The sequence below is a fragment of the Salvelinus sp. IW2-2015 genome, linkage group LG33, assembly GCF_002910315.2.
Source record: "Salvelinus sp. IW2-2015 linkage group LG33, ASM291031v2, whole genome shotgun sequence".
NCBI classification, from domain to species: Eukaryota; Metazoa; Chordata; class Actinopteri; order Salmoniformes; family Salmonidae; genus Salvelinus; species Salvelinus sp. IW2-2015.
The window spans coordinates 17226954-17253842 of NC_036872.1; the positions used below are offsets into that span (position 1 = coordinate 17226954).

The 26889-nt window shown below is 43.8% G+C and overlaps 2 protein-coding genes across 2 annotated transcripts in view; one reads left to right on the top strand and one right to left on the bottom strand.

Annotated features, from left to right (window-relative positions):
• Positions 1-2190: 2190 nt before the first annotated feature.
• On the top strand, positions 2191-19629 carry LOC111957401 (protein dispatched homolog 3-like). Its single transcript, XM_023978201.2, has 21 exons — positions 2191-2564; positions 6477-7499; positions 9542-9761; positions 9991-10127; positions 10324-10458; positions 10581-10741; positions 10893-11032; positions 11174-11265; positions 11376-11540; positions 11742-11903; positions 12256-12405; positions 12537-12673; positions 12786-12955; positions 13056-13186; positions 13332-13507; positions 13605-13731; positions 13840-13985; positions 14107-14266; positions 14419-14532; positions 14773-14945; positions 15603-19629. The coding sequence occupies exons 2-21, from the start codon at positions 6485-6487 to the stop codon at positions 15960-15962; spliced, it is 4071 nt and encodes a 1356-aa protein (XP_023833969.1). The 5' UTR covers positions 2191-2564; positions 6477-6484; the 3' UTR covers positions 15963-19629.
• Positions 19630-21426: 1797 nt separating this feature from the next.
• Positions 21427-26889, bottom strand: part of bmp1a (bone morphogenetic protein 1a) — a 53933-nt gene continuing 48470 nt past the window's right edge. Inside the window, exons 16-20 of the mRNA XM_023978688.2 lie at positions 24964-25089; positions 24581-24708; positions 23921-24134; positions 23528-23778; positions 21427-22701 (exon numbers count right to left, since the gene is read on the bottom strand). Of these exons, the coding sequence (XP_023834456.1) occupies positions 22567-22701; positions 23528-23778; positions 23921-24134; positions 24581-24708; positions 24964-25089 (854 nt within the window). The 3' untranslated portion in view covers positions 21427-22566. The remainder of the gene's footprint in view (positions 22702-23527; positions 23779-23920; positions 24135-24580; positions 24709-24963; positions 25090-26889) is intronic.

A 26889-nucleotide genomic window follows, 5' to 3' on the forward strand; every position in this document is an offset into this window, starting at 1 on the left:
CAGAAACAGTCCCCGGGTAACTCATCTACGTGCTCGTCGGCCACACCAGGGTCTTGACCTGACCAGTTTGGCGTCGTAACCGGCTTCAGCTGGCAAATGATCACCTTCGATGGCCACTGGTGTATATACATATACTGACTGGTTTTCTGATCCACGCCCCTATTTATGGTATCTGTGACCAACAGATGCATATCTGTTTTCCCAGTCATGTGAAATCCATAGATTAGGGCCTAATGAATATATTTCAATTGACCTATTTCCTGATATGAACTGTAATTCAGTAAAATCTTTGAAATTGTTGCATGTTGTATTTATATTTTTATTCAGTGTAGTTTTTAAAGTTTGAGATGGATGAAGAAGTGATTGATAAAAAGGATATGGGAATACCGGCAGCTTCATTAAATAGTACCCGCAAAACACCAGTCTCAACGTCAACAGTGAAGAGGCGACTCCGGGATGCTGGCCTTCTAGGCAGAGTTCCTCTGTGTTATTTTGCCCATCTTAATCTTGTCTTTTTATTGGCCAGTCTGAGATGTGGCTTTTTCTTTGCAACTCTGCCTAGAAGGCCAGCATCCCGGAGTCGCCTCTTCACTGTTAACGTTGAGACTGGTGTTTTGCGCGTACTATTTACTCTACTCTATTTACTATCTACTCTAATGTACTTGTCCTCTTGCTCAGTTGTGCACCGGGTCCTCCCACCTCCCTCCTCTTTCTATTCTGGTTAGAGCCAGTTTGCAATGCTCTGTGAAGGGAGTAGTACACAGCGTTGTACGAGATCTTTAGATTCTTGGCAATTTCTTGTATGGAATAGCCTTCATTGCTCAGAACAAGAATAGACTGACGAGTTTCAGAAGAAAGTTCTTTGTTTCTGGCCATTTTGAGCCTGTAATTGAACCCACAAATGCTGATGCTCCAGATACTCAACTAGTCTAAAGAGGGACAGTTTTGTTGCTTCTTTAATCAGCACAACTGTTTTCAGCTGTGCTAACARAATTGTAAAAGGGTTTTCTAATGATACATTAACCTTTTAAAATMATAAACTTGGATTAGCTAACACAACGTGCCATTGGAACACACGAGTGATGGTTGCTGATAATGGGCCTCTGTACGCCTATGTAGATATTCCATAAAAAATCTGCCATTTCCAGCTACAATAGTCATTTACAACATTAACATTGTCTACACTGTATTTCTGCTCAATTTGATGTTATTTTAATGAACAAAAAGTTAGCTTTTCTTTCAAAAACAAGGACATTTCTAAGTGGCCCCAAACTTTTGAACGGTAGTGTAGGTCTACACCCAGTGTAGTGTATCGGTACATGGACAAATGGGCACAATCAGTTGAGTAAACAGTGGAGAGAATATGTAAAACCATCACTGTATCGTAATAAAGAAAAGTGATGTGACAGCAAGCAGCCCTATCTGATCATATTATTGAATAATAGCAGCCTACTCAAATAACCTCAATCACAAATGTAATTTCATGTTGAATAAGCTCCGAGTGGCGCAGCGGTCTAAGGCACTGCTAGAGGCGTCACTACAGACCCTGGTTCAATCCCGGGCTGTATCACAACTGGGAGTCCCATAGGGATGGCCAGCATCATCCGGGTTAGGGGAGAGTTTGGCCGGGGTAGGCCGTCATTGTAAATAAGAATTTGTTCTTAACTGACTTGCCTAGTTAAATAAAGGTTCAATTTAAAAAAAAATTAAAAATTATGATAGCTCTGAGAGCGTTGCATTTAACAAAATTCTATAGATGTGAATGCAGCAGGGAATTGGGGAGCAAAACAATAAGAGATGTTTAAAGGGCTCAGATTCCTGGGGTGGAAATGATATGGCCTACACCTCATCTTCCACTGTATCCAGTTACTCTGGTCTACCTCCTCTACTACCCCCCTCCTACCCCTTTCCTCCTCACAGAGCCTCAGCCAGACTATACCAACAAAATCCTCTTCAAACTAGAGGGGGACTCTGCTGCAGTCTCCTGGCAAAACCTTCATTTTAGGCACGTGTTTCCTGACAAATAGAGCTTGAATCAGAGTCCGTCCTTTTTCTGCTTTACCTGTTAGGCTGTGATGAGATTTATCCCTGTCAGACATAGTCTCCTTGATGCTCAGGGCTGTGCTCTCCTCCCCTCCTCTCCCCTTGGTGAGTCAGTCAAGAGTGGAGCCTGAACAAAGCATTGAGAGAGAGGAGCTGCTGGGAGAGTGAAAGAACTGATACTCTCACTGACTCTGTCGCCTGGACAACCAGGCACAGAGGAGGGAGGGAAGAGAGCAAGAGAAAGGGAGAAAGGGAGAAAACAAAAAATGATGATAGACAAGACTTAATAAGCAAATTAAAGATCTCATAAATCTTGTGTAGGAGAGGCTGTGCTGAGGTGCAGTCGCTCTCCCTCGTGCAGCTAGAGTACTATGAAAATAAAACGGATCAACAGAGAAAATTAAGAGAGCATTTGGAGAACAAGTTTGAAATGAAATTGTTCAGCATAGGTTTGCATCCTCAGAAGAGGACCCCATAGGCTGCACATCCCATCAGTTCATACCTCTACTCATCAAGCTCAGGTAAGGTTACCCAGCTCTGCCATACACTAAATGTATATTTTGTTTAGATATTACAGATGCTTAAATAATTAACTACACACCACAACAACTGAGCATGGCATTATCCTGTCATTCTCTCATTTACTAAGCCAAATAACATAGTCAATAGGTGGCAGCAAAAGGTCAACTCTGTCTGCAGCTTCTGAGTAGCACAGCTGCAGTAAATTGAGCTCTCAGGTGGATAGAGAACTTTCAGAGACCTCTGAAGAAACCCAGGACCAGACAAAGATTGCATTGATTTCGTCTGTTGTCAAACTTCACATGGTATTGCATTTGAATTCTTAGATTGAAGGAAATTGCCCTGTAGATGTCAAGGCAATCATTCTGTATTTTGCAATCACCCACCATCTCTCACGCAAGTGTAGCAGCAATAGTGAGCTTTCAACTTCAGGTTTACAGTACCTGTATTTGTTGAGGGGGTCATCCATGTATGCAAATATCAAACAAATCATTAGGTGCAAAAGGAGCATGAGAGCGTGAGAGTGTGAGGTCTTAACACTTGCACCGTGCTGAACCTTTATATCCTGGGGATATGTGAAGAATAGAGGCATCACCCTCAGTGATGCTCCTGTAGTGATACTCAGTGCTCATACATAAGCAATGTCTGTTTTCTGGAGTGCTGGGCTGAGATGAATGTCCCTGTATTAAATGGTGTTGCATGCTCTGTGAAATTACACCATGCTCAATCTGTGGGGCAGGAGAAACAGTGTGAAATCCATATTGGATGAGATGGAGGGAGGATGAAACAAGAGGGAGGGAGGGGAGGAAGGAAAGCAGAGGGGAGTGTACTATTTTTAGCTATTGTCAGTAAGGAAGGTTATGTACCCCCCTTACCCCCACCTTTCGATAAGCTTGTACACACACACACACACACACACACACACACCACACACACACACACACACACACACACACACACACACACACACACCACACACACACCACACACACACACACACACACACACACACACCACACCACACACACACACACACACACAACCACACACACACACACACACACACACACACACACACACATCAGCACATACCCAGAAAGTAAGAAAGAAAAGCTTTATACGCCTGTTAGTTAGTTGGATGGCATGCTGGTTGTGTTTATAGTATCACATCAGGTCCACATGAGACTAACACAGTTTGGACAGTACCAAGAAAACAGCACACTGCCACACAACTGCAATAGTCACCAACTGGCATTCAACCCTGGTCTTTGGTGCTTCACACTCCAAAGTCAACCCAAAAAGCTAGCATTCGGTCTGTGGAACAGTTCAATCTTGAGTTCTTTAGACAGTTTATTCACATAAGGATATGAGTTGGTATTTTTGTATTTTATTAGGATCCCCATTAGCTGTTGCTAAAGCAGCAGCTACTCTTCCTGGGGTTCACACAAACATAAAACATGACAAAATACATCACATTAATAGACAAGAACAGCTCAAGGACAGAACACATTTCTTTTTGATTAGTTGTATCAGGGCAATTGGTATATCACAGCATTGTCAATAATGTAAAAAATTCTCAACCTCATCAAATTAATTTATTTTTGCTGTGGAAAATCTGTAGTTGAAAATAACCTATAAATTCTGCTGGACAGCAGCTCTACAATATGAAAATTAATGTCAGACCAAGGAGTGAGTAAGACTATAAGGATAAAGAGTTCCCGAATCATGCTGATTGAAACAAATGGGAGAATGCTTTTGTTGTCCATAAAGCCAGTCTTCACCAAGTTCCCTTCTATTTTTATTCCCCACCTGCACAGTCTAAATTGACTCCCTCCGCTCTCAAGCACTGAGAATAAATAGAAAAGTTGAACGATTCTCTCAGCTTGTCAACACATTCCTCATTCTCGGTTCAGCACTGGGAGCGTTATCCTGCAGTTGAGGCTTCTCTCATAATTAATGTACATTAGATATCGTATGGTTGGCAAAGCGGCGCAGCTGAATTCATTAACAGGGGAAAATGATGTGTCCCAGGAGCCTGTCAGAGACAGATTACTGTAGGATGCATGGCAGTAATCTGCCTGTTGGTGGAGGGAGCTAGGGAGGGTCTACTTTACACTATGTCTGTGTAACGGTGCACTCAACCAGCAAACGACCATTAACATGAAATGCACAACGTTGCTTTAATAGCATAACAGTCTTTGATGAGTGGTGTAAGTATGAGGGGCCAGCATGGTGTCTCACGACAACTGATCAGCAATTCCAGAGATGTGGAAACAAACATGGCAGTTATGGAAATGTACAGAGCTAGCGGATTTAGACTGCCTTGAATATCAAACAGCACAAAGCTGCCTTTTATCACACAGGAGATCATCATTTGTTGATGGGTGACTGTTGCAGCCTAAGGTCCTCCATTCCCCTCCCTTCCCCCTCTCTCTCGCCCTTCCTCTCTCTTCTTTACCCTCTTCTTCTCCCCTCCCAACGGACTGATCTTGTGTCTAATAAATTTGTCCTCTGAAGGGGTTGCAGACCCAGATGTTTTCCCAGTGCAGACAGATGTTGAACTGCTCTGTTCTCTCAGTGAGCGTGAACATCGGTGTCCAACTCTGTCTTGAACAATGGCATGGCATTGGGTGGGCTCTATTTATTTAAAAAATGTTTTAATCCATATTTTTCTTTAATTATAATTTTATTTAACCTTTATTTAACTAGGCAAGTCAGTTAAGAACAAATTCTTATTTACAATGACGGCCTACCCCAGCCAAATCCGGACGATGCTGGGCCAATTGTGCGCCGCCCTATGGGACTCCCAATCACGGCCGGATGTGATACCGCCTGGATTCGAACCAGGGACTGTAGTGACGCCGCTTGCATTGAGATGCAGTGCCTTAGACTGCTGCACCACTCAGGAGCCCATTGTCATGGTGATCCCCTTGAATATAGTGTATTTGTGGCTATGTGCAATTGCAGCTGCAAATCTGAATAGATAGCCTACTACGGCTGATAACAGCTAATTTCACAAATTATCATAATGCCTATCTTGGTTCTTGATCAATGGCCATAGGTTTCCTTAACAACCCAATGAACAGTCAATCCAAACACACTTACTTTATCGGAAATGTAAATATTCGAGACCCAGGCTGAAGACAGATGTGGAGATTATGCTCCCGCTCTTTTGGCCTTCCTTGCCCCACCTAGATGACCCTTGAGCTCTATTCTAAAGATAGTAGATGACTTGCCAATTTTCCTTTAACACGACTATTTCCACTTGAATACCAAGTCACTGCATTATCTTGTGTTTGCAGCGGAGTGAGAAGAGGAAGGAACAATAGTTTGACACGATCAGGCAGAAGCTGTCTGTCACCAGGCATAAAACACCTATCATATTCCACACCTCTCTCTTACATTCCACACCTCTCTCCCCTGTCAGTAATTAGACAAGTGAGATGATTTAATTTGCTGCAGATCAGCCGAACCCAAGTCGACTGCTGATATGGACAAGGACACCACCGAGCACTCAAGGGGAGATGGTTTTCGCACACACTGAAGGAAGGAGTGAGAGGAATCAAATTGCAGCCAGTACTCTCTCTAAGCCCCGAGCCACAATTCAGCATCTTAACTGGGGGCTTAGCAGACCATACACTGCTTTGGGCCCTTGAGACAAGGTCCATCTTCTTCCTAAATTCTCCCCTTTACTTTTCTGTGAGCTGAATAGGAACCCTGTGTGTCTTGGCTATTGAGGGACATATTTAATTGTTGTGCCCTTGCTGGTTGTATACTGCAGAATATCCTGAAACCACTATTATGTTTGCTCTGTAAATCACCTATAGTTTAGGTCTATGTTTTCATGTCCAAGGACAGAAGAGGATTTACATTAGGAGAGTGAGTGATGATGAAGTACTCTGTGTGTTTGACAGGTGCTGCCATGGACTTAGAAGACGAGCCGTTGTTATTCCAGAGCAGCTGGGATGCTGAGGAGGAAGAGGAGCAGGATGAGGAAGATGGGGAGTCAGATACACAGATTAATGGGGGGAGCAGCACCACTGGAGGCAGTATAGTGTGGGGGGCGGTGGGCTGGGTCTACACACAGCCCTGGGTGAGTGGGGTGGTCCTGGGAATTGGAGTCTTTCTTCCCTGTGCCCTCTCTGCCTACATGTTCCTATACTGCCCCCCATTGGACATAGACCTTTCCTACAGTGCCTTTGAGGTTCACAGCCACTTCTCCGCTGAGCGGTTTGATGCACTCACCATTGCCATAAAGACTCAGTTGGGGTCCTGGGACAGACGCAGGCGTGACGTGGACCACTATGACTTCACTGCTCTACAGGAGCTGCTGTTGGACAGACTGGGTAGGCAGGGAGATGAAGCATCCAACTGGACATCACATGGAGGGCTGAATTCGAAATCTCTGAAAAACCACACGTTCAAAAGAGTAGTTATGCAACAGAGAGGAGTTGCCCTGAGTCAGCAAGAAACTGAGAGGCATAGAGAGGCAAGGGCTAGTAAAGCAAAGATAAGAGAGGAGGATAAAAATACAACTAACTTAGGAAAACCTGAGAGTCATGAGTTCAAAGGGGAAGAGGGGTTCAGAGACAGTGAGAGATCTCGCACTAGGATGCGCAGGTTTGCTCCCAACTACTCATACCTGCAGAGCCAAGCCTTGTGGAGGATGGAGCTGGTGTTTGTAGCTCAGGGTGGAGGGGACAACAACATCTTCACCCCAGAGCGTCTCCGCACCATCCACCACATAGAGCACCTGCTCATGCAGCACCCCCAGTTCCAGCAGTTCTGTTGGAAGCCTCTGGAGGTCCTGAGAGACCTGCCCCTGGGCCCCTCCTACTGCTCCCCTCCAAGCTCCCTCCTCTCCTACCTCTTCCCCAGTGAACGGGGAGGCAGGATCTACTATGATGGCATGGGACCTGACCTGGCTGACATCCATGGTGAGTCTGAGGTTCATTAAACTTGGCATTACTGTAGGTACAGTCCAGTGGCGATCAGTGCCGTTTAAGATCAGCAAAGACATTTTTTTTCTTCATGAGTATGGCCTTATTTCTATTACAGCATATTGGAATATTGTCATTCATAGTCCATTCACCCAGTTCAATGTAAAAGCAATAGGTTTAATCTACTACATGATATTCTACTTTTCCCTATATCCATCATGAGGTTGCTACAACCTAGCCTATGAATGAAAGTTTACAACGTAGATGCACACAGGTCGAGCTGATATACAGTAGGGTGTAATCATTAGTCCTACAGTTGCAAACAATCGTTTCTATTGGACAAATTCAGGTCTGGTTATCCCCGTTTTGTTCCGTTTGCTTCCATTTAAGAAACGTTTTTCGGCAGAATAAATACACCCCTGATCATGTGTAAACATAGTTCACTTTCATAGCAGCCACGTTGTATTCCTTCACGCATCTATGCGCTCTCCTCCTCTCACCTTGTCCCTTTGCTTGTGGACTTTAATGCACAACACATAAGCTGTATGTGACCAGGCAAAAACACCTTTCCAAGCCAAACCATATCATAACCGCTACACACAGCCTAAATCGTTGTCTCCATATTAGATAAAGCAACATCATAGTTAGCATAGCTAATAGAATTAACATGTTAGTTAACCCGCTACAATCAAGCAGTAACGTTACAGTGTACAGTCAGTAAGCAGTTACACCGGCAGGCCCCAGTGGCAATAAATTAGTCAAACCAAAAGCTTACCTTGACTTGGAGGAGTTCCAGTGTTGTGTTGGGATAGTCATAACCAGCTAGCTAACATAGCATCCCTCTTTCTGAGGAGGGTGTTCGAGTAGGCAAAACTAACTAACGTTAGCTGCATTAGCTAGCTAAGTAAGTGAAACTGAAATTGAAAAATGGCACTTTCTTTCTCTCTCTTGCTTCTCCATTTCGGGAAGAAATATATTTGTTCAAAACTGTTCAGCATTTGTCTTTCTCTCTCTTTGAGTCAACTACTAACCACAAAAATTCAGTCTTCAGTCATCCAAGTCATAGACTGTTCTCTCTGCTACCGCACGGCAAGCACTACCGAAGCTTCAAGTCTAGGTCCAAAAGGCTCCTTAACATCTTCTACCCTCAAGCCATAAGACTGCTGAACAATTAATCAAATGGCCACCCGGACTATTTACATTGACCCCCCCTCCTTTTTTTTACGCCGCTGCTACTCACTGCACATTAGCTATGCATAGTCCCTTTACCTTTACCTACATGCACATTAACTCGGTACCGGTACCCCCTTTATATAGCCTCGTTATTGTTATTTTATTGTGTAACTTTTAATTTTATTTTTTACTTCATTTATTGAACTGCATTGTTGGTTAAGGGCTTGTACGCAAGCATTTCACGGTAAGGTTGTATTTGGTGCATGTGACAACAACAACAAAAAATATTTGATTTTATCCACTGCAGTGCTAGCTAGCTGTACCTTATGCTTTCAGCACTAGATTAATTCTCTGATCCTTTGATTGGGTGGACAACATGTCAGTCCATGCTGCAAGAGCTCTGATAGGTTGGAGGACGTCCTCTCGAAGTTTTTATAATTACTGTGTAGGTCTATTGAAGGGGGTGAGAACCATGAGCCTCCTAGGTTTTGTATTGAAGTCAATCTACCCAGAGGATGGTGGAATTGAGCTGTCCTCCAGCTACAACATGGTGCTACCCCAGAGAGTGCTGTTGAGGCTACTGTAGACCTTCATTTTAAAATAGTGTGTTTTAATACATTATTTGGTGACGTGATTATATTTAGTATAGTTTTATCTAAAAATGATAACTTTTTTATGTTTTACGATTTATCACAGAGGATGGTCCTCCCCTTCCTCCTCTGAGGAGCCTCCACTGGTACAGTCACTGCTCTGCATGATTAAGTAGGGAGCTTGTCCTTCATTTTATTATGGGAGGTCAATTGAAAGATCAAAAGGGAGCTGGCAGTGACTACCACTTTGATCTTCACTTGTGTTTCTGCTCCCAGGTGCTCTGAGTCTAGCGATTACCCACCCACAGTTCTACTGGTATGTGGATGAGAGTCTGGCCCCTGACCGGCTCTCCTCCTCTCTCCTGCGCAGTGAGATCCAATTCGGAGCTCCGCTGCCCTCATACTACTCCCTCCAAGACCGGCCGGAGGAGCAGAGGCAGCGCTTCAGGAACTTTGTAGTTCAGTACGCTGACATCCTGGCTCAGCAGTCCACCAGGTGGGCTATGGCTTATAAACTCTAAAAAACAAAAGAGACATCGATATTGAGATTAACTGATGTTGTTTTTCATTTCCCCCCAAGACTTGACTTTGTAAATATTGTCTCCACTTTCCAGACCAATTGTAATTAAGCACATCAAAAGAGTTCCTCCTTTCATGACACCCACACAGTATTCTTCCGTTCCCTCTTTCTGACTACGAACGTCTCTGGGTTTGTGTGATGCCAGCCAGGTGAAGGTGTTATATGGGGGCACAGAGCTGTTTGATAACGAGGTGAGACAGACCTTCCACAGAGACATGTTGCTGGCGCTGATCAGTGGGGGCTGCATCACTCTACTGGTCTATGTCCTCACCTCCTTCTCAGGTAATTTCCCATGCACTCTCTCACCTGCATTGGATATTACATGCATGTTATTCTAACATTCCCTATACTTCATTTGCTGTCATACATAGTATCTGATAAAAGCTAGCATAAGTGTCTTATTCTTAGAATTTTGATACCACATACAAGACTTGCAGCATGAGGTCACCAACCCAGTCTATTTGGTGTCTCTCTACAGTGTTCCTGACGTTCTTTGGGCTCACTAGCATTGGTCTGAGCTGCCAGGTGGCTCTCTTCCTCTACCATGTGGTCTTTGGGGTGAGATACCTTGGCATCCTCAATGGAGTTGCAGCCTTTGTGATCATTGGCATTGGTTAGTGACAATATTAAAATATACTCTGAATTTCTCTCATGGTCAAACTGGTTGAGAAACAACATCTTTGTTACAGGTAACATGCCACTCTTTATTCTGTTTCCCCTCTTACTGTTCTCCAGGTGTGGATGATGTGTTTGTGTTCATCAGTACATTCAGACAGGCTTCCCACTTGGTCCACCCGGTGCAGAGGATGATGTACACGGTGAAAACTGCTGGCCGAGCGACCTTTCTCACCTCCTTCACCACCGCAGCTGCCTACGCTGCTAACACCTTCTCACAGGTACTCAGAAATATTGTCAGTCCATATCGCATAACCCTTCCAAAGGGAATGAATAGCTGTGAGGTCAAACTGTCTGTATACAGTATGTATCAACATGAAAAGTACAATGTAAATGTYTTGTGATATTGAGGTCTTTTACCCTTACAAACAGATTCCGGCAGTGCATGACTTTGGCCTGTTCATGGCCCTCATCGTCAGCTGCTGCTGGCTCTGGGTGTCCATCCTCATGCCCGCTGCCCTGTGTATCTGGACCCAGTGTGTTGACCCCCAGGAGAACACCTGTCTCAAATGGTGTGATTCCATCTTTCCTCCTTTTTTTTGCTAGAGAACAGAGTTCCTACTGTTGTGCTGCTTGCCTTTTCATTTTGTTTTCCTATTATGAAAAAAGTGAGGTTCTAAAGCTGCATCTCTCTGATGCACTTTATCTTAAAGGTGGAAAGCTCTTACAGGACTGTCAGTGAGTCACAGTCCTTTGTCAGATGAGGATGAAGATGTGGCCCTCCTGTCGGTGGAGATGGAGCCAGGTGAGATACTGATCTGGACAGAGCTGCATAAATGAATGGCAGGAGAATGAAAGGTAATAGAGTCCTGACACTATTCACCCCCCCTCTCTGTCTCATCCTGTCTCATCTAGGCTCCTGTGTCACTGATGTAGATGCAGCCATTTTGTCCCTGTCAGTGGAGACCTCGCTCTCACCCCCAGGGCGGGGGAATGCAGGTGTGGTCAGCGCTAACCTTCAGTGGGCTCTGAGGCACTGGGTGGCAGAGCCAGCCGTGGAGAAACGCAAAGTCATTCTAGGTAAGGGCTCTGTCTGTCTGCAGGGGCTGGGAGAATCACATCTCATGATGCCCATATGCCTTTTTCAACTAAAGCGTTTTGTATTGCCTATCCCTGCTCTTCCTCACAGAAAAGCAATTTAATCTAATGCCTCTCCCCTCAGTGATCTACCCCATCTGACCTGCCTCTCTCACAGGCCAGTCTTTGTCTTGCTGCCCATAGGCATCTACATCCTGGTCCTGCTGCTGTCTGCTGGGTGCTGCTGCCTCCTGCGGCCGGCTACTCATGCCCCGTTACTATTTCGCCCAGACACCAACCTCCAGACTCTACTGGGACTGAGGAACAACCTCAGTGCCCAGGGCATCTCTTGCCACATGTGCTCTGGTGAGACGTCGCCATCAATCTGTGTGATGGAACCCAGATGGGTGTAAAGTAAACCGATTCCACTACTTTAAACCCAAATTAACTTTAAACCCAGGTCCTGCAACTGTCTGGCTGTAAATGTCTTTATYTGACATGGTACAATTCATTTTAAACTGGGATATTAATTTACAGTCGACTCCTGATAAGAGCTGACTCAATTACATTATTTTTCTTCCTACGGATATTTGCATGCTCCAGTTCAGTGCCCACATTCACAACACTCCCAGGCCATTGCATGTATCAGGATATTAAGGTCAGCCAAGCATTTGGCTTTGATTTGAAGTGTTGAATCGAAGTGTCCTATTTCCTGCAGGTCTGTTCATGGAGAAACCTCATCTTCTGCACAGCCCTACCCATACTACCCCCTCCATGCCTGGGTTTCACCCTCAGCAACATACACAGAGCCCTTCAAACTCAACTCTACAGAGCCCAATCACACCAAGCATATCCTCCATCACAACAGGTACTGGATAAAATGGTATTATATATCCAAAGAGGATCCACATGAATATATCCGTGGCAATGTTCTGGCAGTGTTTTAATGTGTGCCTCTATTTCTCTACTGCTGCCACTCACTGTATCCTTTCATGGCAGGGCCTCTGCTGACAGTGTATGTCTCTAAGCTGGATGTGGGTGCTTCTATCACTCTGTACCGCTTCTCTCTGAATAGCAGCGTGCCATCGCCCTGGAAAAGCCTCAGTGCCGGGCATGGAGAAGTTCCATCCTTTCAGGTTAGGAGACCCACAAATATAAACACACTATTTCTGGGTTATGATCTAATATCTCACCACTGATAACCAACTCCATCATATACTTAGTATAACTTCTGGTTTCTCTAAACAGGCATACAGTGGACCTCACAGCAACTTCAGCACCCACATGACTGTGTGTGTGTCCCGTGTGTACCACCCCCACCCTCGCTGGATGATCACTTCCCAGTCATGTGATCCACGCCACGGCTGGAGGTCAGAGTTCAGCTTCTATGTGGCATCGGCTGAGCAGCAGCACAGCAGGTAAGAGGAATGATGGACAGATGATGGCTGAATAGTGAATTGGTCAATCAGTCAAGCTTTTTGTGGGCAAGGTGTTGACAGAGCTCCTTGCGCCTCCCAGGAGATTGTACTTTGCCCAGCACAAGCTGAGTCCTCATCCCAGCCGAGTGTGTGCAGAACCACCTGGCTGTGTGATCAGCTCCGGGCCTGACGGACCCACACAGGGCTCTTTCTACACTCCACTCCCCACAGGTAAGAGGGAGAACACCTGGAGTCAGAAGACATCAGGGAACTGCATAACTACTCTGCATTGGTTTAAATTAAATCATGTACTATGAATGTTTGCCTATGAATGTGAGGGAGTTACTTTTTTCCTGTTTTGTACCTTATTTCAAAGATTCCACCTCAACCAAAAGGTCCAAGACTTCTGGTTTTAACCCCTGTAGTGGAGGTGGCTGTGGCAAGCCAGCAGTCCGTCCTCTGGTTGACACTGGTGCGATGGTGTTTGTGGTTTTTGGAATACTTGGAGTCAACCGCACCCAACGCACAGACAACCACGTCATTGGGGACATGGTGAGGGGCCAACTGCATGACAATAACGATATAAGGTGTAATTCAATAATCAATACTGTTTTAGTGGTATTGATTTGTTCTAAAATGATCTCCAAAGGGCAGTGTGATATTGGATCCAAACTTTGATATCTTCCAAGAGATTGGACACCTCTGCCAAATCTGTAAAGCTATCAGTGCTAATAAACAGCTTGTGAAGCCGGGAGGAGCCCAGTGTCTACCGTCAGGTACCAACTGCACAGACACAGTCTAACAAATATAACAGCACACATAAACCATGTTTGATATGAGTTACATGTATTCTCTCTCTTGTATTCCCTCTCTCTCCCCCTTAGGCAACAAGCTTTCTTCTATCCTGCCCTTACTCAACCCAGACTGCCACTCCCTCCCTGAGCCCAACCTGCTGCCAGGCCAGCTGTCCCATGGGGTCGTGGGGACGCACGGTGGCAGAGTAAGCTGGCTCTCCATGGCCTTTGAGTCTGTGAGTACAACGGTCGTCCGTGGTGTATACTACCACCTCTAATGTAATGTTAATGTTGTAGCCCAGTCCAGATCTGTGGCAGAAACTGAGCCCATGTCTTTTTTATCTGTCTGTTCCCAAGACCACCTACAAGGGGAAATCCTCTTTCCAGACACACTCAGACTTCCTCCAATGGGAGACCTTCCTACAAGAGCAGCTCTCGACTCTCCCAGAGTCCTCTGCTCTACGGAGAGGTTTCCAGACCTGTGAGCACTGGAAGCAGATCTTTATGGAAATCATAGGCAAGTGGAGAGGCCGGAGGACACAGTTGTTCCATGCCTAAGGCACAATCAATAAATGTTAAATTTTTATGTATCTAAAAGATTATTTCAGTCCTTCTGGGAATGTAACCTTCCTGTGCTGACTGACTGCCTTCTCTGTGGGTTATATGTAGGTGTCGAGAGCGCCCTCTGCAGTCTGCTCCTGTCCCTGGCCATCTGTGTGGCAGCTGTGTCTGTTTTCACTGCCCATCCGCTTCTGCTGCTGCCAATACTGCTCACCATCCTGGGTAAGACACTGCTGATCAAACCTTTGTCATCAGATAGGCCCATTATGCATAGACTGCAGAGAAAAGTCTCCAATAATAAGATATGATGCAGTATTGATATGAAGTGTTATTGGGAATAATGTAAGAGGAAGTCAGTAACTGTTGTACTGTACATACTGTATTTTCTGTGGTTTTAGCCTTGGGAGGGTTAGGGGTCATCTGTCTGTCAGTGTGCAACATTGATCTCCTGACCAAATACAGGGGTCATCTGTCTGGTGGTGGCCATCATGTACTGGCTGGGCTGGGAGTTGGGGGCCGTGGAGGCCATCTCTCTGTCCATCCTAGTGGGCTCCTCAGTGGACTACTGCCTGCACCTGGTGGAGGGCTACCTGCTAGCTGGGGAGACCATACCAGCCACACCAGGACACACTATGGTACGTACAACACATAATCTGATAATCATCTATAACTGGCATAGAGGTATTGAATTCACTCCTTTATATATTCTACTGTAAGAGAGTAAAACTATGTAAATGAAGGATTTGCCTCGACAATATTCAGTTTACTTAAAGGTTCACTGCAGCCGTTTTTATCTCAATTACAAATCATTTCTAGATAACAATTTAGTACCTCACTGTGATTATTTTATTACAATTTTAATTGAAAACAAACAACAATAGCTTCTAAGCAAAGAGCAATTTCTCAAGCAAGAATTTTGCTAGGACTGTCTGGGAGTGGTCTGACTAGGGAGGGGAAAACTGAAAATGTGCTGTTATTGTCAGAGAGGTTTGGAAGTGTTTCTTCTTGGTCTATTGACTAATTTACTGACCAGGCAGGCCAAAAATCTCCATCCCTCCAAAACAGGCTGAAATTTCAGGCCGTCTTTTCAAACTGCTCTTACACTAAAGGGGTATTATCATAATTTGCACAGTATTATTCCAACCTCATAGTTTGGAATTATATAACACAGAAAATTCACATTTTTGACTCCACAGGGCCTTTAAAAGTCATCATATTTAATGAAATAAGCCTGAGGGAAATAATGCATAAAGAGAAAAGACTCAATATATCAATCTGTTTTTCATTCTCAGAGCCTGTCAGCTAAAAGGCAAAGAAGGTCCCTAGATGCAGTAAACCACGTGGGAGTTGCCATTGTGTCCAGTGCTGTCACCACCGTGATCTCCACAGTCCCTCTCTTTTTCTGTGTCATCGTGCCTTTTGCTAAATTTGGCCAGATTGTGGCCATTAACACAGCAGTGTCCATCTTGTTTACCCTGACTGTGACTGCAGCTATGTTGGCCACCATGGGCCCTGCCAACTTCCACAGGCCTCCTGGTGCTGTGCTGAAGGCCAGCCTGGCAGTACTGGGCACCACAGCCTTTGGCGCTGCCCTGTGCTGGGCAGGAGGGCAACTAGGACCAGTCACCTGGCACACAGCAGTCACCATGTGACCCCACAAACATAACTCAACCACTACTGTCACCTCTGTAAGCAGAACCAAAAGGCTCAGTCTAAACATCAGTGTAGTATTGTTCTATAAATGCAGGTGGAAGGTTTCAGATGTACGTAAAAGCATCTTGTGGAAGTAGATATTTCTTTGTGTGGATGATTGAAAGTTTAATCATTTTTTTTCCAAAAGAACAGAACATAGTCTGTTGAGAATAGGTAGTCTGCAGGACATGCTTTGGTTTCTGTGGATGCAGCCTACTGCTGAAAGGAGATGACACAATGGTAATGAAATACTGGTTGAGTCCACATTGTTCTATTGTCCACGTTATTCTGTTCCTGACAGTAAAATCACTGACTGTTCTCTGACCTGCTGTTAGCACTGACCTCATCTCTGGCAGTTTGAAACCACACTTTGAGGTCCAAAAAGACAGGTATTGTACCATAAAAAAATGCAAGCCAGAATGTGTCCTGCACTCCCTTATTCCAGTGATATCACTCATATCACATCCCACTGGGCACATACCTCAGTTCAATGTCTAGTTTGGATTTACATTTGGTTGAATTGTCAACAAACATGAATTCACAACCTGGACTTAYGGGTAGATGTCACATAGTACACGTAAATCCAGGACACTGCAATTAGTATGATATGTTACGTTTCGTATGATATGTACTAATTTGTGGATCTCCATCATCCATTTTGTATGATATGTTACAAATTATAATTAATATGATATATTATGAATTGCAATTCGTACAATATGTTACAAATTGCAATTCGTACAATATGTATATATTTTTTTTAATGTATGGTTTATGTTACGAATTTTGTTGTGGCTAGCGTTAGCTAGGTGGCTAAAATTAGCTAGGCTGGCTAGAGGTTAAGGTTAGGGTTAAGGTTAGGTAACATGCTAAGTAGTTGCAAAGTTGCTAATTAATTAAAATGCTAAAGTTGTTCTTTATGAAATTCGAACACACAAGCTTTGGGTTGCTGGACATTCGCAACCATAGGAACCCAAAAATAACTACTGTATCATACTAATTTGAGTCTACTATGTTATGTCTAGTCTATCAGACCAGGCTGGAATTCAATGTGAAATCAACCAAAAATGTCACTTTGTCATTGGATTTAGGTTAAATGTTGGGTGAAAAAAATGACAAAATTCCCTGACATTGATGACTTTTTGCAAATCCAATCAGTTATCCACATTGATTCAATGTCAACACAGACTTTTTGGTTGAAATGACATACAATTTCTCTTCACTTATATGATTGTTCAGAAGAGAATGTTAGGAGTCATAAGGTTATTCACCACAAGGCAGATAAATGTACATTTAGAAGGATGTAAAAACATGGATGAAAGGTACTACAGCTACTCTAGGAATTAACATGGGTAATGGGAAAATTATTTAAAAAATTCCCCCAAAGTTGGCACAATATGCAATTCCACAAAATACAAACAGGTTGTCGCATGGAAGCCTTTTAGCCTAGCATATTTACTTCAAACAAAGTCGCCATAAATGCAAAGCGCACGCATAATTAACACTGCCGGACTGCACAAGTGAGCCGAACGCAGTTAATAACCCCAACAGGAAACCCTRACAGTAGGCTATAGCCTAGAAATGAACATGTGCCTCGCTGGGCTGCTCTTTAACCTGTCATTGTGAATCTTCAGACAGGCACACATTTGACAGGCCTAATTCAGAGGCTATTCTAGAGCCTTGGCTATTTTCCTATCCAGTCCCAATACCACTGAAACGTCAAATCCTGACTCCTGTATCGCATGAAATTCCTAACTTTATTCTGTAATCCATAGGTTGCATTATTTGGGCTCCCGAATGGCGCAGCTGTCTAAGGCACTGCATCGCGGTGCCAGATGCGTCACTACAGTCCTTGATTTGAATCCAGGCTGTATCACAACCAGCCATGATTGGTAGTCCCATTGGGCGGCGTACAATTGACCCCACGTCGTCTGGGTTTGGCCGTTATTGTAAATAAGAATTTGTTCTTAACTGACTTGCCTAGTTAAATAAAAAATAAAATAATAATCAAGGCACGTCTCACCTATGCATGGCAAAATACCGCTATAACATTTCCCCAGCTTCTCTGCGCAGTCTGGTACTTGCCCATGAGAGCTTTGGTAGAGATTGTGTGATCAACAAACGGTATGCAGTAGATATTCATGTTTTTTAAAGAGTTGGTCCCCGTTAAGATCGCCTACCTTGATATTTAAACTATTTCCACTCTTCATCTCCCCATTATTTATGAGCTGATCTGCTATCTGTATCCCATAATCATCTCCTATATTTGGAAAAATCTAGTTGATCTGTCATTCGTTAGAGGTTATCTAGCATTTTAGCTTTTGACTGCCATTACAAAGTTAGAATCGACAACGCTGTACTCGGAGTGCGCTCTGTGTCGAGATATCCTACTGCTGAAATGCGCTGGCGATCAAAGATCATATCATTACTGAATATATGTTTAATTTTCTCTGAAATCTGTACATATTGGTGCATGCAGCCAAGTGATGAGGTTGCACAGCGACCTTCTTATTTGGGGAGAACCCTGGAATAGTGACCATATCTTGGTTTAAAACGCTTTAAATGCACTTCCGATTTTTGCTGTATTTCCCGGGACTATCGGGATAAATATGAATTATTCCCGGTATTTAAACTTGGTAGATTTTCGGGAAAATATGAATRCCTACTGTGCTCTGACTCTTGTCCGTTTTATATATGTGCATCTTAGATGTAGTGTGAGATGTAGCTTAATGTGTAAGTATCTATGCTGCTAACACACATTTGGAAAGTGATTCCTTGTATCTTGAGACTACTAACACACTCTTTAAGTGCTGCAACATACTGTGCAAATAGAGCAGTGATTTGAGGAGCACCTTGGAGGAAAGGAAATTGCAATTCCACGAACAATGCCACAGCCAGGAGTAATTCAACTTCAACAGCTGGACAAGGACATTAAGGAGAAGCCACACCTACCTGAACAAAATGCAACAACAAGAAATGTTAACCTGTCATTATGGTTCAAATGTACTGTACATTTCTCTCTGAGGTATGTGGTACCCCATCTTCCTGCACTGCAGATTGTAAATGGGAAAATTGTAAACATAGAAAAATGTGAGTTATGTTCTGTGGTGAAGGTTTCTCTCTTCTATGGCACAGTACATCTTAAAACATGTTCTTTCTCTGATGGGTGTAAAAAATGTATTTTTCCATGTGTTTTTATATCAATAGTAAGCTTGTATGCTTCCCTTTACCCTTTTCTTGTCCGCCTACCTACAATACACAAACCTCTACCAACTGCTCACACATTGGCTGTTTGAATGACTCAACCATGACCCAACCCTGAGATAATAATAATATGATCACTTGTGAGCCTCTCAGGTGAAGGCACTCAATGCTCTTTGCAAAGCACTTGATGATACTTACTATAACTCACTCGGCTCCCTCCACTGCTTTCAGGCTAGTAGAGTGCACCGTTTTATACACCAACACAAAGGCTCTCTCCTGCCCTGCCGACAAGGTCAAACACATTGGTTAATTTATGTGACACAATAATGCTTTTAAAGGGAGTTACTTGATGTAACTGTAACTAGTCTTGTTATATGTGTGTATTGCTGTTAATATTAAATAAAACAGATATCTTTAGAAGAATGTTCTTGAAAGTGGTCATTTTCTTTCACTGCATTTCAAAGTTGATTTTAAAAGACTGATAATTGAAATTACATAGGCTAATGTTTGCATATAACCTTTGTATGAGCCATCGGTCTTAAAGCACACATTTCAACAGCACTGCCCACTAACTCTAAGCATTTATAGATGTTCTTGAAGGGCAAACATCCAACAGAGATGTTATTTTGGTAGTCTTTGATTGCAAGTTCTTCTCTCTACAGCTGAACAATCGAGTGGGTTTAGTGGTGTGTGTCCTTGGTTTCCCCCCCCTTGCCTCTGATTTTGCTTGGTAATAATGTTTCAGGAGAGCAGGGATACTAAGAGAGATGTCATAATCAGCTTAGTGTGACACTCAGCCAATGTGAGAGCTAGGAGGAGAGCTTGACATGTCTCCTCTAGTGACAGTTAATAATTCATGACAAATATCTCAGGATTAATAATGAATTGCAATGAGTGTAATGAATTTTTCATGTCAGCCATTAGGTGAACACAGAACTGTTATTGACATAGATATCCACAAGCCTTATTGCCACAAGCCTTATTGTCTGATGACTAAATCACACAGCAGCAGTCTGCCAGCTTATGTTCAAATATGGAATTAGTATATATTGGATGTCTGTGCTTGGAGATTCTGCCAACACTGTATACAGAGACAACACTATTGGGATTTCATAATTTGCAATTACTGCGCATCAACCATGGCAGAGCATATAATATCTAGTTAAATAAATTATTACAAATCAATTTGCAGTTTAGCTACAGAATATTTCATTTTTTAATTACTGTACAAAACCATGTTCTTCCTGCTAAGCAAGAACAAACGAATAAAGAAATACTATTCAAATGATCACATTTTAAAATGCACAAAGACCAGCTATGCTATTTTCTGCTCTTAGATGTACAGATTTGGTTTCCAGTGAGCACAGCTGGTGTGAATTCATTGTTTGGTGCCACCCCGAGGATGATTGCTTGATACCATCTTCACTCATGCGACATGAATAATAAGGCAGTATTGTACAGAGCAAAACGGTGGCTGAACCATTGTCAGAGGTTACTGGATATGTTCACAGGTCAACATGAATCAAACTCAAACTAAACATAGGAAATCATTTAGGAAGATTAAATGTTTTTGCTTTTTTGTGGGGGGCTGGTGTTGTGTGATTGAATACCTGAACATTCTTGGCCTTCATTGGTTTGTGGAGCTTGGCAGTCTCAGACCTATGTGCTTCAGGCTATTAGAAAATAATCAGTCCTGTGGAAGCATTCTCTGCCTCTACAGTGCCCAGGGCTCTCACCTAAACAGCATAGGGTAAAAACACAGCTGAAACGACACAGGAACACACACACACACACACACACACACACAGAGCACTTACTTTGTTAGCACAAGCACATCCATTGGTTCTTACAAAACCAACCATGCTGAACATCTGCATTGATTGATTATAGAGGCAAAGACATTAAGTGACAGCTGGCATTTTCAGTCAAATTAAAAAGAACCTGAAAAGAGAGTGGGATAACAGTAATTGACATGTATTCAACATCATACTCGCTGCACAATACCAACACATCATAATACATGGAATTCAGCAGAGCCCCACCATAAACAGATGAATATATTGTGAAGGTGTTGCTATGACAATGCCTACTCAGACTCGCCTGCACCAGACCCTTCTGTCACAATAAAGGGCTCTGGCCTGCCCCTGGAGATTGCACTATTTATGGAGAGTTTTAGTCTAGGGAGAGAAAATGCTGCACATTAAAACTGTACGTGAACACTGAAACAGAACCCATATCTTTATTACCCCATGTTACAGGGTACAAACAGCTCTCAAGCACACCTGAGCAACCAAATGGTGCAATGAAAATAAAATCAGGGAATAAAAGTGATAAAATGCATTAAAAATAAGTGAACTTGCATTGCATTTTACAAAAAATCGTTAGTTCATGATTTTTTAACAATTCACTGTAAAGTGCTTACTGATGATTTGAGTTGAGGAAAGCATGTCATGTCCCTTTGAATAATCATACACATTACAATTACACAGAGAGATACAGCAATAGCCCCTCAATGGGCAAGCAATTACCAACCAGAAGACATAGGCCACATTTCATGTATTAGTCCTTTAATAAGATAACTGCTTCCTTAATTTCCTTGTTAATGGTAATAGCGAGAATCTTGCACTGGTTGCTAGGACAATGCCAATTACAAATGCTGGTGTTGTCACTGTACAGTTTCCTTCTATCTTCTTGTAATTACATGCAATTCTCAGACATACAGTATCAAAACCTCAAGTCAAGGGCATCCCTCTAATCCTCTTATTGACTGGAATCCTTGAACAATATGGGTGGGAATGTGAGGAGGAGAGGAGAGGAGCTCTAGTATTCTGGAGGAGTTTGGCTGGAAGATTGAGGTTGGTGAATCCCTCTGGAACTTCCTCCGGTCTCTTCCCCATCCTTTTCTCTCCTCGCCTCCTTCCCCCCTGGCGTGGGGGGGCTGGCCTGACAAAAGCAGGGATCTGTCTGGCTGATGCCTGCCTTCCTACAGGTCCTGAGAATCCACTGTTGTTCATTTCGCTCTCATTAGGAGGCATAGAAAATAAAAAAATAACCCAAAAAAACCTGGGGGTAGAAAATTCTCCCCCTGAATCCACCTAACCGGATATCCACCCACCCGCCCCAATCATAACCATAAAAAAAAGGTAAAAACAAGGTCTACTGTAGAATGGCTTTACTCCTCACAGTCTGTAGGGAGCTGGAGCCCCTTGGAGCTGAGGTGCGGTTGGTGGTCTTGCGGCTGTTCTGTCGTTTCTGAATGATCTTGGTGGCCGAAGGTTTCCGAGTGTCAGGCTGTCGCCTCCCCTGGGGGCCCCTCCACTTGCCCCTCTGCCCAACCCGGCCCTTTCCGGCCCCCGCTGGTCACTTGCGCGAGTGCAGTGTGTCCTGAAACTTGGTGCTGGTGTAGCGCACGTGGAAGCCCTTCTTGTTGATGGTGTCATCAGAGCGGAACTTGATTACAATGGAGTCGCCGGCAGAGTAGATCTCCTCAGGAGGCTGGGGGAACAGAGGAGAAAACACAGATGGAGTTAACCGCTGTCGCCTTCTGGCACTCTGACTGCACTTCAATTAAAACCAAATMATATCTCATAGATCCAGACTGAGGGGGCTGTAGGGTAAGGGAGGGGAGGGCTGTTGGAGTGAACAACTGCCACTTATTCTCCAATAAAAATCATATAATGAGCTTTCCACTTTACTTTACAGTCTGTTTCCAGTTTAGTCCAATATGTCTAAAAAGGGCTTGATGGAGGAAGTGGCCCACTTGGTACTGTGAGCATTATGTGTCCTCCAGCTCCTGCTAGCACTGATTTACAGGACCAGGCATCAGTAGAGTAGAGACACAGGCTTATTACTGATGTGTGTTAAATTAAATCAAGCTGTTCCTTGACCTACGGATTTAATGCTTCAACTCCCCAGTGGCCTCATTGTTTCAGCTCCCCCCCACCTACTGTAGCCTCAGCGTCAGCTGATTAGTTCTCAGTTACAGCTCAATGCTGGAGACCATGATAGCCTTTCACAAGCCAGCCAGGGTCCGCTTTTATCAAGCTCAGCTGCTACTGAAGCAATATACTCCAACCCGGTGGAACACATCAACTTTAACAAAGTGATTAAAGCCGGAGAGCAGAGTAGAAATCTTCAAAACTTTAACACTCAAACGCAGTGTGAAAGGTTATTTTTCAACTGCAGAGCTAATTTTACACAATCTCTGAAAGTGTTGTTTTAACACAGCTGGTTCAACAAAGCTAGACCTGAAAGAAAGAATACCGATATTATGACAGTACATCGCTGGTCCTTCAATAGATGAGATTATCAGTGAGTTTACCCCAGAGCCACAGTAGCGTCCCAGCCTTGGGGACTTGGTATCGACACCATCAAAGAGCTCCATGTAGTCGTAGCCACAGTCAGCCTCCTCCTCAATCTCAAAGGTCTGGAAGATGAGCTCCACTCCGTAGCCTTTCTCGGCAGCGATCACCCACTGGCAGTCAGACGCACCGGGGTAGTTATTGTCCCCAAACTGAGCATGGGAGTACAGGTCTTTGGTCTTGACCTCAGCCTTATGACGACCTCCACACTCTGGAGATAATAACAAAAAAACATCCATAGATATCACTCAGAAGGAACTAACCAATAACCTTTGAGGAGAAGCCAGTGCAATACATCTAGCCATACAGTGGGCTCTAAGTTGTGAGTCTAAGTTGTGTTGGCAGTAATATACCTGCTGTGTGGGAGGCCTCGAAGCCCTTCTTCTGGACAGAGTTATCAGAGAAGAAGCGGATGAACATCTTGTTGGCGCTGGACATGATGGGAGGAGGCTTCTTAGTGCCACAGAAGCGACCCAGACTGGGGGCTTTGCCGTCGCGCCCATCGTAGATCTCGATGTGGTCGTAGGCGCACTCCAGATGGGCCTCCATGTCAATCTCATTGAAGGCCTGGGACAAAGCATGAGGGGAGAGAAGGAGATCAAATAGGGAAAGAGGATTGCAGGTATACAGCCTGTTTTACGAGAGATAGAGTATGAAATACAATGGTTCCCTATTAGCGGAATAACCTTTAGAAACCCATTGGAACGAAGACACATGCAATCACTTTTCATTGGCTAAGCCCAGTTAACTATATTCAAAAAGCTGAGATATGTACAGCATGCCATGGATGAAGACAAATGGTATGAATGTTACAGAAGGGGGAGCCATTCATGCTTAGGGGATTGTTTCAATCACACTGCCAACACAGGCTGTGGTGCTCAGTACAGTACAGAATAAAGTCCTCAATGATTTCCACAGTTCATTCAAACCCCCCTTCCTGCAAACACAAGCATACCAAGAGCCACACACATGCAATCTGTTTGTTAGAGAGTTGGAGGGGGACGGACACATACGATTTTGATGCGATGGCCTGCAGTGGTGGAGAGCGCCCAAGTGCATGCCTTCTTGCTGGGGTATTTATCTGGCCAATTGGGGCTTGTGATGGTGCCAGTCACACTGTTCACAACGTGATCACAGCCGGCTGCAAAAACACATCCACAAAGTTAGCATCCCTCTCCTGTATCATCACTGCTCCACACAAGATAATGTCCAAACCCCACTCAGTGGCTGTTGTTCTTGGCACATGGTAGTGTTTCCTCGCTCACCCCCACTCATTGCAATAGGAAGTCATCCCCCTAAAAATAACCTCTAGAGCTCCAACCCGCATAAAATAAATAAACCCAGAATCAATGTGCCAGTGGGTCTCAGTTTCAGTGCGCAGGTGGCCAATTGGTACCTTCTTTGCAGTCGTGTTTGTTCTCGTGCAGCACAAAGCCACTGCGGCACTGACAGCTGTAGCTCCCGAAGGTGTTGACACACTCATGCTGGCAGCCTCCATTCTCCTTTGAGCACTCGTCTTTGTCTGGGGACATAAAGGGACACTACCCTGATGAACGTTTCTCCCACACTACCACACTGCCATCAGCACATTGTGGTGTCAAATTGATGAACCGTCACTCATACAGTGCCTTGCAAAAGTATTCATCCCACTTGGCATTTTTCCTATTTGGTGCATTACAACTTGTAATTTAAATAGATTTTTATTTGGATTTCATGTAATGGACATACACAAAATAGTCCAAATTGGTGAAGTGAAATGAAAAAAATMACTTGTTTCAAAAAATTCAAAAAAATAAAGAAAACGGAAAAGGGGTACGTGCATATGTATTCACCCCCCTTTTGCTATGAAGCCCCTAAATAAGATCTGGTGCAACCAATTACCTTCAGAAGTCACAAAGTCACATTAGTTAAATAAAGTCCACCTGTGTGCAATCTAAGTGTCACATAATATCAGTATATATACACAACTGTTCTGAAAGGCCCCAGAGTCTGCAACACCACAAAGCAAGGGGCACCACCAATCAAGCGGCACCTTGAAGACCAAGGAGCTCTCCAAACAGGTCTGGGACAAAGTTGTGGAGAAGTACAGATCAGGGTTGGGTTATAAAAAAATATCAGAAACTTTGAACATCCCACAGAGCACCATTAAATCCATTATTACATTTTTTWAAGAATAGGGCACCACAACAAACCTGCCAAGATAGGGCCGCCCACCAAAATTCCCACACCAGGCAAGGAGAAAATTAATCAGAGAGGCAACAAAGAGACCAAAGATAACCCTGAAGGAGCTGCAAAGCTCCACAGCGGAGATTGGAGTGTCTGTCCATAGGACCACTTTAAGCCGTACAATCCACAGAGCTGGGCTTTACAGAGGAGTGGCCAAAAAAAGCCATTGCTTAAAGAAAAAAATAAGAAAAACAAGTTTGGTGTTCGCCAAAAGGCATGTGGGAGACTCCTCAAACATATGGAAGAAGGTACTCTGGTCAGATGAGACTAAAATTGAACTTTTTGGCCATCAAGAAAAACGCTATGTATGGTGCAAACACAACACCTCTCATCACCCAGAGAACACCATCCCCACAGTGAAGCATGGTGGTGGCAGCATCATGCTGTGGGGATGTTTTTCATCGGCAGGGACTGGGAAACTGGTTGGAATTGAAGGAATGATGGATGGCGCTAAATACAGGGAAACTCTTGAGGGAAACCTGTGTCAGTCTTCCAGAGATTTGAGACTGGGATGGAGGTTCACCCTTCAGCAGAACAATGACCCTAAGCATACTGCTAAAGCAACACTTGAGTGATTTAAGGGGAAACATTTAAATGTCTTGGAATGGCCAAGTCAAAGCCCAGACCTCAATCCAATTGAGAATATGTGYTATGACTTAAAGATTGCTGTACACCAGCAGAACCCATCCAAGTTGAAGGAGCTGGAGCAGTTTTGCCTTGAAGAATGGGCAAAAAAATCCAGTGGCTAGATGTGCCAAGCTTATCGAGACATACCCCAAGAGACTTGCAGCTGTAATTGCTGCAAAAGGTGTCTCTACAAAGTATTGAATTTGGTGGGGGTGAATAGTTATGCACGCTCAAGTTCTGTTATTCTGTGTTATTTCTTATTTGTTTCACAATAAAACATATTTTGCATCTTCAAAGTGGTAGGCATGTTGTGTAAATCAAATGATACAAACCCCCCAAAAATAAATTTTAATTCCAGGTTGTAAGGCAACAAAATAGAAAAATGCCAAGGGGGGTGAATACTTTCGCTAGCCACTGTACACACAGAAACAGACTCTTGGAGGGAAAGACACACACACACAGTGTCAAA

Coding starts and splice junctions, on each gene's coding strand:
- LOC111957401 (XM_023978201.2), top strand. CDS start 6,485: ATGGACTTAGAAGACGAGCCGTTGTTATTCCAGAGCAGCTGGGATGCT. Junction 11,266..11,375: donor GTCGGTGGAGATGGAGCCAG/GTGAGATACTGA, acceptor TGTCTCATCTAG/GCTCCTGTGTCACTGATGTA. Junction 13,187..13,331: donor CTACACTCCACTCCCCACAG/GTAAGAGGGAGA, acceptor CTTATTTCAAAG/ATTCCACCTCAACCAAAAGG.